This window comes from Cinclus cinclus, chromosome 2 (assembly GCF_963662255.1).
Source record: "Cinclus cinclus chromosome 2, bCinCin1.1, whole genome shotgun sequence".
NCBI classification, from domain to species: domain Eukaryota; kingdom Metazoa; phylum Chordata; class Aves; order Passeriformes; family Cinclidae; genus Cinclus; species Cinclus cinclus.
In genome coordinates, this window is record NC_085047.1 from 48,908,054 (window position 1) to 48,921,411 (window position 13,358).

At 48.0% G+C, this 13,358-nt stretch overlaps 2 protein-coding genes and 2 non-coding genes across 4 annotated transcripts; all 4 read left to right on the plus strand.

Annotated features, from left to right (window-relative positions):
- Positions 1 to 791: 791 nt before the first annotated feature.
- RPL21 (ribosomal protein L21) lies at positions 792 to 5,524 on the plus strand. Its single transcript, XM_062487613.1, has 6 exons — positions 792 to 831; positions 2,184 to 2,262; positions 2,826 to 2,887; positions 3,883 to 3,995; positions 4,635 to 4,785; positions 5,394 to 5,524. Exons 2-6 carry the CDS (start codon positions 2,196 to 2,198, stop codon positions 5,481 to 5,483), a joined length of 483 nt encoding a protein of 160 aa, XP_062343597.1. The 5' UTR covers positions 792 to 831; positions 2,184 to 2,195; the 3' UTR covers positions 5,484 to 5,524.
- On the plus strand, positions 3,596 to 3,676 carry LOC134041463 (small nucleolar RNA SNORD102). Its single transcript, XR_009933006.1, has one exon. It is a non-coding gene; the product is annotated as a small nucleolar RNA SNORD102 (small nucleolar RNA).
- Positions 4,055 to 4,187, plus strand: LOC134041477 (small nucleolar RNA SNORA27). Its single transcript, XR_009933019.1, has one exon. It is a non-coding gene; the product is annotated as a small nucleolar RNA SNORA27 (small nucleolar RNA).
- Positions 5,525 to 9,897: 4,373 nt separating the features above from the next.
- RASL11A (RAS like family 11 member A) lies at positions 9,898 to 10,999 on the plus strand. The gene is made up of 3 exons (XM_062514684.1): positions 9,898 to 10,109; positions 10,188 to 10,267; positions 10,467 to 10,999. The coding sequence occupies exons 1-3, from the start codon at positions 10,055 to 10,057 to the stop codon at positions 10,917 to 10,919; spliced, it is 588 nt and encodes a 195-aa protein (XP_062370668.1). The 5' UTR covers positions 9,898 to 10,054; the 3' UTR covers positions 10,920 to 10,999.
- Positions 11,000 to 13,358: the final 2,359 nt, after the last annotated feature.

Sequence of the window (13,358 nt, forward strand, 5' to 3'; positions counted from 1 at the left end):
TGCCACAGCAGTTGGAGATTACGGCACCACGATATGAATAAAGCTCATTACAATACCAAGATACCCCAAACCTGCGCAGCCTCTTCGCCTCTGGTTGCTGGCACGCTTCTCCCACCCCGCTTCCCTGCCCGGGAATCCGGGATCTCCGGTCGGGCAGCCGTGACTGACACACAGCAGCGCCAGCAGGCTCACGCTGCCGCCAATTTAAATGCTGGTGTACGACTTTCGTGCCGTGAAACACCCTGCTGGCTGCTCATGTTCTACATTTCGGGACCCCTGACAGACACCTCACTCGTCTTCCCTATTCCCCGACATCCTCACTGCCAAACCTCACCCACGTCCATCTCAGAGACTCACGGAACGGGTCAGGCCGGAAGGGACCACGGGGGTCATGTGGACCAGCCTCCCTGCTCGGGCAGGGCCATCCTAGAGCACACGGCACACGGCTGCATCCAGATCCTCCATGAACATCTTTAGCGAGGGAGACTCTACAGCCTCTCTGGGCAACCTGTTCCAGCGCGCGGTCACTGCACAGGAAAAAGTTCTTCCTCGGGCTCAGCTGGAACTTCCCGCGCATCACTTTCTGCCCTTTGCCACGAAAGCACACGCACAGCCGCGAAACCCCCGGCGTTTGTCCCTGCTTTAGCCGAAGGGTCCAACTTGTGCCGCTGCTGTTTCCCGGGATCAGCATCGCGGGGGTCGCGGCCCCCCAGGGCACTCCCTTCTCGTCAGGCGCGGCGCGGGCAGCCCCGCCAAGGCCCCGCAGTTAAGGGCGGGCGCGGCTCCTCCCCCTTCCTTTGGAGCCGGGGCGCCATTTTGTGCGCACGCACGGTGAGCGCCCGCGCCCCTCTGCCGCTCCGGGGGGACGGGCACGGGACACGGGGGGACGTGGGCACGGAGGGGGAACGTGGCCGGAGGGGTCGTGCTGCCGGCAGGGGCGCGCGGAGGGCCGCCGGCTCTAGATGGGAGCACTACGGCCTTTCTAGAGCGGGGAGCGAGGAGGCCGCGGGTTGCGGGTGGCCGTGCCGGGCGGATTGGCGGCGAGGCGAGCAGGAGGGAGGGTGCTCAGGGAGGAAGAGGCCGCTGGGGCTCACCGCGGGTGCAGGTGCGGAGCAGCAGCGCCGCAGCGCGTGGCGGTGGGCCCGGTCGGCCGCCGGCGGGATGTCGCGGCAGGGAAGGAGGCACATGGGGGGCTCCACTAGGCGGACACCCCCGGCATGGTCCTTCGGCCTGCGGAGCATGTGGGCCTTGTGTCAGACACGATAGTGGATAAATGTGCTGGTGGGGATCCTGCCTTATGGATGCCTTGCAAGGAGAGTCTTGGGGAACGGGGCAGAGGTGTCATTGGGGGACATCTCACAGTGCCGCGGTCAAGAGGATGTATCCTGGTGCCTGAAAAGGTCATGGATCACCAGCTGAAGTCAGAAGGAGAAGCTCAGACTGGATGTAGGGGGAATAATGTTAATGGGAGCAGCCAGGCCTCCAGACGTGCTGCCTAGGGAGGCTGTGCAGTAGGGTCTGAAGGTGAAGTCATACAAGGAGCAGCTAAGGTCTTTTGGGAGACCTCGTTGCTACAGCTTCTTCATGAGTGGAAGTGGAGGGGCTGTGATCTTTGTGGTGGCCAGAGACAGGACCCGAGGAAGTGGCATGAAGATCTGCCCAGGGAGGTTTAGTTTGGGTATCAGGGAAAGGTTCTTTACCCAGAGGGTGTTTGGGCACTGGAATGGACTCCCTGGGGAAGTGGTCACAGCACCAGCCTGACAGAGTTCAGTAGTCTTCTGAACAATTCTCTCAGGTGCATGGTGTGACTCTTCAGTTGTTCTGCACACAGCCTAGAGCTGGTCTTGTGGGACCCTTCTTATGCTGAATATTTTTTGATCCTAGAAGGGTTTCAAGACCTGACTGGAGAAAGCTCTTGAGTAGCTTGGTTTGGTCTCATAGTAGACCTTGCTGTAAGCAGGAATTAAACTGAAGACCTTGCTGGTGTCCATTTAACCTGAGTTAACCTGTGGTCCTGTAAAATATGATTTCTTTGGATGCCTAAGTGCATACCATTGCTTGAATTGAAGCAGTGTCATTCTGAATAGGCTTAAAGACTCCATTAAGCTGAAATACTTGAAAATTCCATCAACTTTGTGGTTAGTGAACTAGCAGTCCTGAATAATTTGCCTTCATTTTTACAGTAATCAGCCAAAATGACGAACACAAAGGGAAAGAGGAGGGGGACGCGTTACATGTTCTCGAGGCCCTTCCGCAAGCATGGTGAGTATCCCTTACAGTACCAACACTGCATCCAGTTACCCACCTGATGGCTAGCTGCAGTCCCTGGGGATGGACTGTGAAACAAGGGCTTGTGCCGAAGGACTTCTGACAACTTGGGCTAAAAACTGTAGAACTATACATAGAGCTCTTGTGTTCTTACTGCAAATGCATTGGTATTCTGATTGCTTGACAGTAGCCACAGTGCTAATTCCATCAGTGCTTAAAATTAATTTGAAGGTTAGGAAAACATTTCAGTAGTTACTTAAAACGTAGAGGGTTTTTTCCTCTGATCAATAAGCAGTTGCATTTATATTGATTTATTAAATAGTTTAATGTTTCTTCAGTTTTGGCACTAGGAACAAAAATTAATTTTTCTTTAGCTGCATATATTAAAATTCTGAAGTATGTGAAGCGTGTAATTACTGCTTTAAAAAAATGTCGTTTGATTTTTGAGGTAATAAGGTAAATTGTATCAAATGCATGATGTGTGTCTCCCATCCTTTTATATATGTGTGTGTGAAATTCTGGGCTTCCTAAGTACCCAAATTTGTGTCCCTTAACAGGAGTTGTCCCTCTGGCTACCTATATGCGGATCTACAAGAAGGGTGACATAGTTGATATCAAGGTACTTGCTGCAGTGCTGTGTAACTAAAAGCTAAAGCAGTGTCGTGCTGTGCAGTCTCCCTGGGGTGGACTCTTGTTGCTTGGGTCACGTGTGTCAACACAAGTTGCTGCAGCTCACTTTGGGAGCAATATTGGAATGACAGTGCTACCACACCAGGAGTAGCACTTCAGTGTCATATGCTGGTGTATATGGGGTTTTATAGATACATATGGTTTGGCTGTGCTTTGTTAGGGTGTGTTCAGCTGAAAAAGGGGAGTGAAATATGCCATGGTCAATGTTTGAGTTGGCTACTGGTGCAACTTCCATAGGAACCTCAGCTGTCACTTTAATAGATGTTCTGTTACAAGCCATGACTTATGGTGAGGCAGTTCATAGTTAAGTGATTGCAAAGCTATGCTGAAACCAGAAAACAAAAAATAAATGTAAGGATGCATCATATATATTAACAAAGTGGGGGAAGGTGAAGCGTTTCCTGTCGTGTGGTATTTTTTAGGACTTGTCTTCTAAAGTCAACTGTATTTTGCCAGCTGAGTTGTAGTGATTTGTGAAGGCCTTTCATCAAGTATTCCTACTTGGTTGAATCCTTTGGTTTTAATTTGGAATGCCACGTTCTTGTAGCAGTCACATGAAAGGTGGTGTTTAATTTGCTAGTTGGTTGTTTGACTTGGAGAATGTATTGTTCAGAACTGACACTTCCTTATGCATTGGAGCTTGATGATGAATGTCTCTTGTGATTGCTTGCTCTTTCTGTAAGCAAAGTGATCCATCATTTCACCGACACTGAAAGCTACCAGAACTGACAGCAAAATTTGGTTGCCTTCAGATGCAAAATGCATGGTTATAAATTCTAACTTTAAGATAAAATGGGAGTATTTAAAAATTAAGCCTCAGATATTTTGAAATTTATACATAAAATTACTTCTGAAGGAAAAATCCTTGATGCTACTTCCCCTCTCCCTCCCTTTTCTTTTTTTTCCATTTCTGCTGCTTAACAGGGTATGGGTACTGTTCAAAAAGGCATGCCCCACAAGTGTTACCATGGCAAGACTGGAAGAGTGTACAATGTTACTCAGCATGCGGTGGGCATTATTGTTAACAAGCAGGTTAAGTAAGTAATGAAATTCTATGTATTGACACTTGGTATTTGAGAAAGCTGAACTGTAATTGCACCCTCCTTTCACTTTGCCAGTTAGACAGTTCTTGTCTTGATTGGTCATTCAAGGTGGGTAAAGTGTATTTCCTTTTTATAACCCAAGCAAATGATGCTCATTTGACTTGGATCCTGTCAAAGGAAACAGTTATTTTTCTTACCAGTACCTAAAGTCACATTACCTAGCAGGGCTTCTCAGCCAGTGTATTGGTGTTGAAGCTCTTCTTAAATACTAGTCCGTAGCTGTATCCAGCTGAATTTTGTACATCTTAATCAAAAAAGACAAGTTGGGTTTTTTTTGGTTCCAGGAGTGGGACAGCTCTGCATCGGTAATAAAATGACTTGTTTGTATGCTAGAAGGCTAAAATTATCTATTCTCCACAATTTTAATTTGAAATTGTCACCACATTGTTTTATACAATAATAAACTTTCAGTTATATGTAAGTTATATCTGATGTGCTGTTTCTTGAGGTATGGCCCTTTAAAGAAAAATGACCTGTAATTGAGCTTAATGGAGTTATTTCTGTAAGGGTTGTAAGTCTTGATTTAAAGTGACATTTTTCAAGTGAAGATTAAAAACTGACTCCCTTTCTTAGGGGCAAGATTCTGGCCAAGAGAATTAATGTGCGTATAGAGCACATTAAACATTCCAAGAGCAGAGACAGCTTTCTGCAGCGTGTGAAGGAAAATGAAAGGAAGAAAAAGGAAGCAAAAGAAAAAGGCATTTGGGTTCAACTGAAACGTCAGGTAATGTTTCTGTTGAGGTCACAATCCTTCTGCAGGAGATGACTGAATTCTTGGAGTAGTGGCCTTGTGCAGTGCGTTGGCATCTGGACTGTCTGGGATGTTTGGTGCTTGAGCAGAACTGCTCTGTGCTGGATGAAAATTGTAGTTGTAGCTCTGAACAAAGGGTTGGGTGGTTCCTGTGCTGTTGCTAGTCTGCAGCAGCAGCTCTGCATGGTTTTAGGGTCAGTAGACACTTTGGTTTAGTTGAATTTTTAGTTGCAACCGGTTCCATTGTAACCCTTGAAGGAAAGAATTAATAACCAGTCTTCAGAGAAGAGGTAATGGCTGTTGCTTCTGGAACTGCAGGATACATCTCTCCATGTTAATTGGGTTGGTGAGCTGCAGGGAGTAAAGCGTAGATTTTTAAATTCAGCAGCAAGAGTCAGGCACACTGTCTGGCAGATCATTTTCTTACTGCTACTTCTTGAATAAAATTTATAAGACTGGGAATGGTAAAATTGCTGTAATGTTTATATCAGGCGCTAAATGGTTGACAGAATGTTACTTTCTGGAAAGTTGACTTTTGAGTTGTAGTACCATGAGTTTTTGTTTATTTTTCCTGTTTACAGCCTGCTCCACCAAGAGAAGCACACTTTGTGAGAACTAATGGCAAGGATCCAGAGCTGCTGGAGCCAATTCCTTATGAATTCATGGCATAATGTGTGTTTAAAAAATAAAGATATCATTTTGGACAAGTGTATGTGATTGTGGCTGATTCATTTAGTTAGGTTTGGGGCTTTTTTGTATGAACAGATGCTTTAGAAACCTTCTTTTATAGAAGTTTATTTATTTAGCTTCCATTTACCATGCTGCTTAGTCATTGAAATCATCTGCAGCTTTTGCTGACAAGTTTTGTCATTTATACAGATGATAAATGCTAGGAACAGTGAAATTTGCTAGTGCTTAGTAATGATCATGAGCTATTATGAGGGGATATGGAATATTTCACCAGCAAACTAAGAACTTGTATCAAGAGCTGCCCAGTGCAACTTGAAAACTTGGTTTTTTTGTTTTTTTTTTTTTTTTGGTAGAAAAAGATATTAAGGGGACTTGCTAGAAACTGCTGAAGGGAATCTGCTTGGTTAGCCTTGAAAGTGCACAATCCCAGGCTTGTTTCGTAGTTACAGGTAAATAATAGTTTACCTTGAAGTGTCTGTCAGGCATTGCTCAGCTACCTTCAGTAAGTGATGTAAAACTAATGTCTATGTAGAGAGAAAAATATTAGAGAAGCAAGTGACCTCAAGCTATTCGTAGGTGTTGACTGTTGAAAGTACTGAACAGTGACTTGCAGGGCAGCTTTTAAGTGTGGGAGTAGGGAGCAGAGAGATGATGAGGTTTGCTTTTTACCTAACTCTCAATCGTGGGTGTTCCCGTTCTGATGGAATGTAGGTTTTGGACTTTGAGTTCAGAGTCTGGCTTGGGCTGGGATTTGAGGGTGATGGGCTTTAGTCTCCAAATTTTGTTGAGGTTCTCCAAGCTCTCATCTCAGAAGGTGCAGCAGGCTGTGTAGATGGAATGACTTTGGGACTGACTTGGAGGGGCGTTCTGACACCGGAGGTGCTGGACATGGAGTGCACTGCTGTATCCTGAGCCCTCACTGTTGCACCTTATGCACTTGGCTTTTATGGTCAAGGGGCTTTCCTTGGAGCAGCAAGATTAATGTATTTTATCAACCTCTTTGGCTTGTCAAGTTTCCACAGCCATTTTAAAATTGGTATTTGCCTTCCAAGATAAGCATCATTTTCCACTAGGCTTTGTAGGAATTAAGTGGGAGGCTACTGGATACAAACTTTGGTGATGGCATTTTAAATTTGCTTCTCATGCATGCATGTCTAAGCTATTTTGGTTCTGTGTCTGGTTTGTACTCGTTTGTCAAAATCACAGCGGATTAGCTGTAGCAGCATGATGAAGTTATTAACATCATAAGTAGGGCACAGTTCTAAACTTTTGAACTTCAACAGTTTGGAATAAGACTGGACAGTATTACAGTGGTCTTTAAGAGCTGTGCTTCCAGAGACACTGCATTGCAACACTTTCCAATTTATTTAGAACAACTGTTTTTAAGGTCACTATGCCGACCGTACTTAGTTGTAAATGCATATTTGGAAGCCCTCTGTGGGCTGGCAGGAGAGGGAGGGAAGGCTTTCCTTGGTCAGGATTCCCAGAAATGACTGAAAATGCAGCTGGGTTTGTACAGGAAGGAAATTTTGATTTTGTTGTTTTTAATGTTTGGAACCAAGGCAAATGAACTGAGGTGTAACCTGTCTGTTCGTTGCACTCAGTGCAGTGGGGGTTTTCATGCTCATCTGAAGTTTGCAGAAACACAGCCCAAACACTTAACAGATCTCGGTACTGCTGCTGCTGGTTTGCTTCCTGTGTGTTTGGCTGCCCTGTTTTTGCACAATCCTGACGAAAGAGGGAGGTCTGTGAATTGGGAAAAGCTGATGAAGAACTGCCTGTCAGTACATCTCCAATCCTGAGCTGAAACATGAAGCATGTTCCTTGCAGGGTCTGGTGTCACCAGTTTTGGCTTGCCCAAGAAGGGGTTTTCCACACTAAACCCATTAGTTCTCTGCAGTCCAGTTCTGAGGCTGCTTTACAGCCACAAACCTTTATGCTGGTTCCCTGCCAAAAGTCCTGGCAAAATCTGTTGTCTCCTAGAGGAGCAGCAAGGAATCTGCCTTCTGAGCTGTCATTTTCATCTTTTTTTAGCATATTGGCAACACCAGGATTTGAGGTTTCCTGAGCAGTATGTAGGCAGTGTTAGGCAGGGAAGGTCAGTGAAAAGGCAGGAAGGGTTGGGAAGGAGGAACATTGCTCCCACCAGCAGCGGCCATACAACTTAAGAACCCAGGGGGGAAAAAAAGAAAAACCTCCAGATGCTCTCAGAATGTCTTCCCTGCCACTGTCACAGGACCAAGCCACCTACTCTCCCCACAAACGTCTTGTTGAACGTGTCCAGAGCCTGGAATAAGGAGATGTGTCAGGCAGCGGTAGGGCATACCTAGCACTGAGCAGCAGTGTTTCTGTGGGAAAGGGGAGAGTGATGCGCCATAGGGATAGTGGTGTAGGCCATCTGCAGAGGGTGGGGTGGAAAATTACAGCTTGGTGCTTCCAAGTGGGGCCTGCAGAGTGAAGAAAGGCACCTTGGAATAGCTTTGAGGCCCACACGTTCCACGGATGCTTAGTCTGCAGAATGGGGACAGCTCATCTGAGCTCCAACTGCTTCAATTTACCAAGCTGCTCCTGTTGCACCTGGGGAGGTGTTGATGGGGACATAGTCGGTCTTGCCCTGGACATTAATTACTTCACAGGGTGTCTTACCTGGGCTTGGGCAACATTATCTCTGCTTGACCACCCTCATTTGCCCTTTGAGGGTGCTCCCAGCAGCAGGAAAGGCAGCTTGAGTTGTACAGCTGCTCAGAAAGAGGCAGCTCCTCAAGGTTTGAGAAGGGAGGTTGTTTAATCCTGCTTTCACAGCTCAGTGCCTGGAAATCATCTGCCTGGAATGGACTTGTTTCAGTTGCATTCTTTCAGAGGCACACTGAATGTGCTCTGCTAGCTCTTTTGTAAAGAAACGTGTTAAAATAGCTACTGCTAGCACTGTGAATGAGGCCAAAGACAAGGGATCCCCTGACAATAGTAGATGACAATAGCAGGAACCTCTGGAAAACAAAAACTTTTCATTGGTACAAGAGAAATCTTGTTTGTCAAAAGGAAAGAGCTTGCTGGCATGATGGGGAGTAAAGTAGAAACTTTTGGGGCAATCTTTTGACTTTAGGAAGTTAAAAGATGTCCTAGAAGTTAAAAGAATCCCACAGTGGTTCTTAGGCACTGGAGTAGCACAAATAATCAACAGTGCTTCTTCCACCATGCTTTTCTGCTGGTACTACTGTAACTGATGTTAATTAGTATTGTCTTAACTCAGCTGCCAATGTGTGAGCATCCAGGGTCAGTTGGGCTATCTAAGCATCAACCTGCATCCAGGGCCCAGCAGCTCTCACAGTGGCTCCATCCTTCTGTGCCATGAGATCAGTCCGCTGGAATACCATCCACTGTCCTCTTCCATGTTGTGTCACGCTGGCATGCGCTATCTCCCTGCCGAAAATTAAAGCAGCTTCTGAACAGATTATTATCTTTTAAGCATTTACAGTTTCAAGGCAGCACACAGCAGAAGCAGGAGCCAGGGCAATGGCTTGTGGAGACTGAAACATCCACACAGCTGCTTGCAAGTCTGAGGCTCACTTAAGGGCAGCCAGTGGTGGAGCACCATGTTCTTCTCCAAAACTTTTCTACTTCAAAAACCCAAAGGGCTGAATCAAGATCACTTATATTTCCGGGCGGGCTGTTGCTTGATCCACGGGCTGGATTTTCAACACTGGCTGTAGGGGGATATGTTCGGGTTTGGGAAACAAAATAGTCTGAGGTAAAATAGGAATTTCTTTCAAGACTGGAGACCTTCACTGTAGGGAGGGTGGGGGGAGATGCCCAGCAGGGTGCTTGCCCCAAACGTGGAACGCAGGTTGCATAACCTCCCAAGCTGTTCCCCAGTCCCCTGGTGCCTGTGCCTGCCGGGGCCACCCCACGCCCTGGGAGCGGGGAGGGTGGGAGAGATGGAAGGGATGCAACCCGGATGGGCAAGTGCGGAGAGAGCTGCAGGGGCCCCGGGGGCCGGAGGGCGGCGGGGCGGGAGCGGGGTGATGCTGTCGGGGGGGCGGTGCAGCGGGAGCGGGGCGATGCTGTCGGGGGGCGGTGCAGAGAGGGCGATGCCGCGGGAGCGGGGCGATGCTGTCGGGCGGGCGGTGCCGTCCGGGGGGAGGTGCAGCGGGAGCGGGGCGATGCTGTCGAGGGGCGGTGCAGCGGGAGCGGGGCGATGCTGTCGGGCGGGCGGTGCCGTCCGGGGGGCGGTGCCGCGGGCGGTGCCCCCGCCAGGGCCCTTAAAAGCCGCCGGGGCCGCTGGCTCTGGGTGCTGCTGGCCAAGGCGACCGGAGCCGGTCGAGCCCTCCAGCTGCTGAGCCGCCTCTCCCATGCGCCTGCCGAGCATGTCCCAGTCCTTCCTGCTGGCGCCCATCGCCGAATGCCCCCCGGGGCCGCCCGGCGCTCAGGTCCGCCTGGCCGTGCTGGGTGCCCGCGGCGTCGGCAAGAGCGGTGAGTGCGGGGCTGCCAGTCCCCTTCCCCTTCCCCTGCCTGTCCGTCCGTCCCTCCTAACGCGGCCCTCTGTGTTTCAGCCATGATCGTGCGGTTCCTGACCAAGCGCTTCATCGGCGACTACGAGCCCAACACAGGTGAGGCGGGCGGGGGGCGGCGGGGACGGGCGCGGCGCGGCCCCGCGTCCGGTGGCTCACGGCTTTCTGCTTCCCCAGGCAACCTCTACTCCCGGCTGGTCCATCTGGACGGGGACCACGTTGCCGTGCAGATCCAAGACACGCCGGGATGCATCCAGGTACGGAGATGTTTTGTATCAATCGGTGCTTCTCTGCTACCCAAAGGTTCAGCTTTTGAGCCCAAATTTCCTGCATGCCCAGACTTGGTCTCCTGAGGCAGAGCTCAGCTTCTCTTTGGACCCGTTTGATGGTGCTGCGATACAGCCTTTATGCTTTCATGACCCGATGTATGAATCTGTGCTCTGTTGTATACTGTAGGCACAGGAAGACTGCATGCAGGTGCTGGACTCCCTGTCCAGGTGTGTGAAGTGGGCAGAAGGCTTCCTGCTGGTCTACTCCATCACGGACTACAGCAGCTACCAGTCAGTTCAGCCTCTCTATCAGCACATCCGCAAGGTGCACCCCGATGCCAGAACTCCCATCATTATTGTGGGGAACAAAGCAGACCTCCTCCATGCCAGGCAAGTACAAGCAAAAGAGGGACTACAGCTGGCAGATGAACTGGGCAGCCTGTTCTTGGAAATCTCCACCAGTGAGGACTCCCAAGGTGTCTGTGATGTCTTCCAGTATCTTTGCAAGGAGGTCAGCAAACTTCAGCATGCTGGTAGCACGGACAGGAGGCGGTCATCCATCATCCCTCGGCCCAAATCTCCCAACATGCAAGATCTAAAGAGACGTTTCAAACAGGCTTTATCTTCCAAAGTCAAGTAAACCTTCCAATGAGATCCTGTGGGACTCAATAGAATTTATTTTTGTAAACTAGTTAATAAAAATCTTTATTTTTGTACTAATGCCAGCAGTGTAGAAGTAAGTATGTTGAAGCTTACAGTTTCCTCCTGTTCTCTCATTTGACTGGTTGGGTTATTTATAAAAAAAAAAAAAAAAATCTGCACAGCAACTAAATAGAGGTAGCTGGAAAGGGGACTTTTGCCCAGAGGCTTTGATTCCATTTCTTTTTGTAGGGACTGGGATTTTCTGTATTAAGCTACTCATTATTTTCTTTGGAGGCCTCCATTTCTTGTTTGTAAAATGGGAGTATTAATGATGTCAATCATTACCTGCCTTTATACAGTGCTTAGAAAGCCCTTGGTAGAAAACTTTGTAGAGACCAAAAAAGCTCTATTAAACATGGAAAGATAAAAGTGTCTGTAAGAATTCTTATTATAGCAGAACTGTTTTCCTCCCTCAAAGTTGCTGTTTTGCTTGCACCTGTAATAGCCTGAATGCTGATAGGCTGTTAGGAATGAGCTCCAATTTCTGATGTGCCTTAGAGATCTGTTCTACATAATTAATCATTTGAGCCCCAAGCATTTAACAGGAGCGTTGAGTTTCTCCTACATATTGCTGTGGAACAAAGTGCTGAGCAATCCACAGCAGAGGAGTGCGTGGGTTGGTACTTGCTTTCTCTGGTTATGTGTGGTAGCGAAGACTGATGCGTAGGTTCCCTGGACAGAAAATAGCTACATTTAAAAAGAATCACACCTTTATCTTCCCCAGAGTAATTTTGTAACTACTGGAAGCAGGTCAGACTTGAAACCATAAACTCTAACCCACACTAGAATGGGTTTTATTATCTGTTTGCTGGATGTCTGAGCATGGAATGTAGGTTTTGCACTGCCAGTATGCCTCTGAATTGTGTATGTAAGAAATAAAGCTACTCCATGCTGAGTAGAAAGTGTGAAAGTGGATTAATCTGTACAGCGGAAACTTGCTGTCCTCACTCAAGTGCAAGTCCAGTGAGGTTTTATTGTATAAAATCTCATAGATTAAGTCAGAAGACCACTTCCTTCTTTCCTTCTGTTAGACGGTGGGTGCTGTGCCTTGCAGTTAGTGGGCAGTCCCTGTTGCTTCTGTTCCCTGTGTCTTGAAGCTTCCTGGACCACCTTCACTGTTTATCTGCATCTGAGCCTTCCTGATGGTGGTGACTGAGGGAAGAGTGACTGAACAAGTTTAAAGACAATGCTCAGTGCAGAAGCACCAGAGGCTTGTGTGAGACTGGGCAGGGGTGTGGTGTGCCAGCAGCACCATTCCCTGCCCAGGGCTATGTGCACATCTTCAGTCCAGGCATGTCACCTGCGTGTCTCCTCCCTGGAGGCTCTGTGCTGCCCTACCAAGGGGAGAGCTGATACCCAGACCTGTAGGAACAGACTGAAACTGGGACTGCAAACTGGGTTCAAAACTCTTGCAGCTCATTCATACCAAAAGCATGGGACAGCCTGGACAAACCGAAGTACTGCTTAAACATGTTAATACAATATTTAACCCATGTTAAATATTTTTTCACTGTGAGAGTTGCTCTGCCAGGCCTAGGACTCTGGGCTTGAGGGGAGCAGGATGATGGGGTTGGTGAGAATCAGGGTGTCCATGGCAGACTTGAACTCACCATGTGTCTGTGGGCAAATTTGAAGAGGAATTGAAAAGTCACACGTAGGGTATTTGTGAAACATTTCACCATCTTGAAACCAGGGTAACTAATTGTTTCCCAGAGAAAATACCAGGCTGGTAGAGTTTTGGTTATTTTTTAACCTCAGCTTTTGTCTTTGTAAAGTATTTTCTACTCATGTATCCAGTACAGAGTTTCACTAAGCAAGTTGCTAAAGATACTCAGTGCACATATGGTACAAAATATACTAATGAGGCAGGTAATGTGTACTGGACAACTCTGCATCTCACCATGGTCCTCAATGGCCAGGTGAGATCACATTAGGCACTGACTTAGGTGCCTCTCACTGCCTCTGACAAAGCAGGAGCTTGGGTTCCCACTCTGGTATGGGAGGGAGTTTGTGCAGGAACCACTGGGCACTTTAGGGGCAGGGATGGGCAAGAGCAGAGGGATAAATGCAGTAATTTTCCCCATCTCTCTCTCTCTCACGTAGGAAAAAGCTAGAAATGGCTCTTGCTATGTAGGCACCCATGCTCAGGTCAAGGTGCAAAACCTCCTCTCTCCACCCCGTGCTTCTCATGCTGTTGGGCTGCTTCAGCCACGTGCCAGGATCAGGATGAGCCCCTCAGGGATGTAATGGGGAATCTGGATGTTCAGAGCATGCTAATAGCAGAGGGAGGGTTGCTCTGATCTGCCTCCAACTTAAGGCAGCAGCTGCTTTGGCCTACTCTGGGTAACACTTTTAGGTAGAGGTACATAAATTAGGC

Coding starts and splice junctions, on each gene's coding strand:
- RPL21 (XM_062487613.1), top strand. CDS start 2,196: ATGACGAACACAAAGGGAAAGAGGAGGGGGACGCGTTACATGTTCTCG. Junction 2,888..3,882: donor GTGACATAGTTGATATCAAG/GTACTTGCTGCA, acceptor GCTGCTTAACAG/GGTATGGGTACTGTTCAAAA. Junction 4,786..5,393: donor GGGTTCAACTGAAACGTCAG/GTAATGTTTCTG, acceptor TCCTGTTTACAG/CCTGCTCCACCAAGAGAAGC.
- RASL11A (XM_062514684.1), top strand. CDS start 10,055: ATGATCGTGCGGTTCCTGACCAAGCGCTTCATCGGCGACTACGAGCCC. Junction 10,110..10,187: donor CGACTACGAGCCCAACACAG/GTGAGGCGGGCG, acceptor CTGCTTCCCCAG/GCAACCTCTACTCCCGGCTG. Junction 10,268..10,466: donor ACACGCCGGGATGCATCCAG/GTACGGAGATGT, acceptor TGTATACTGTAG/GCACAGGAAGACTGCATGCA.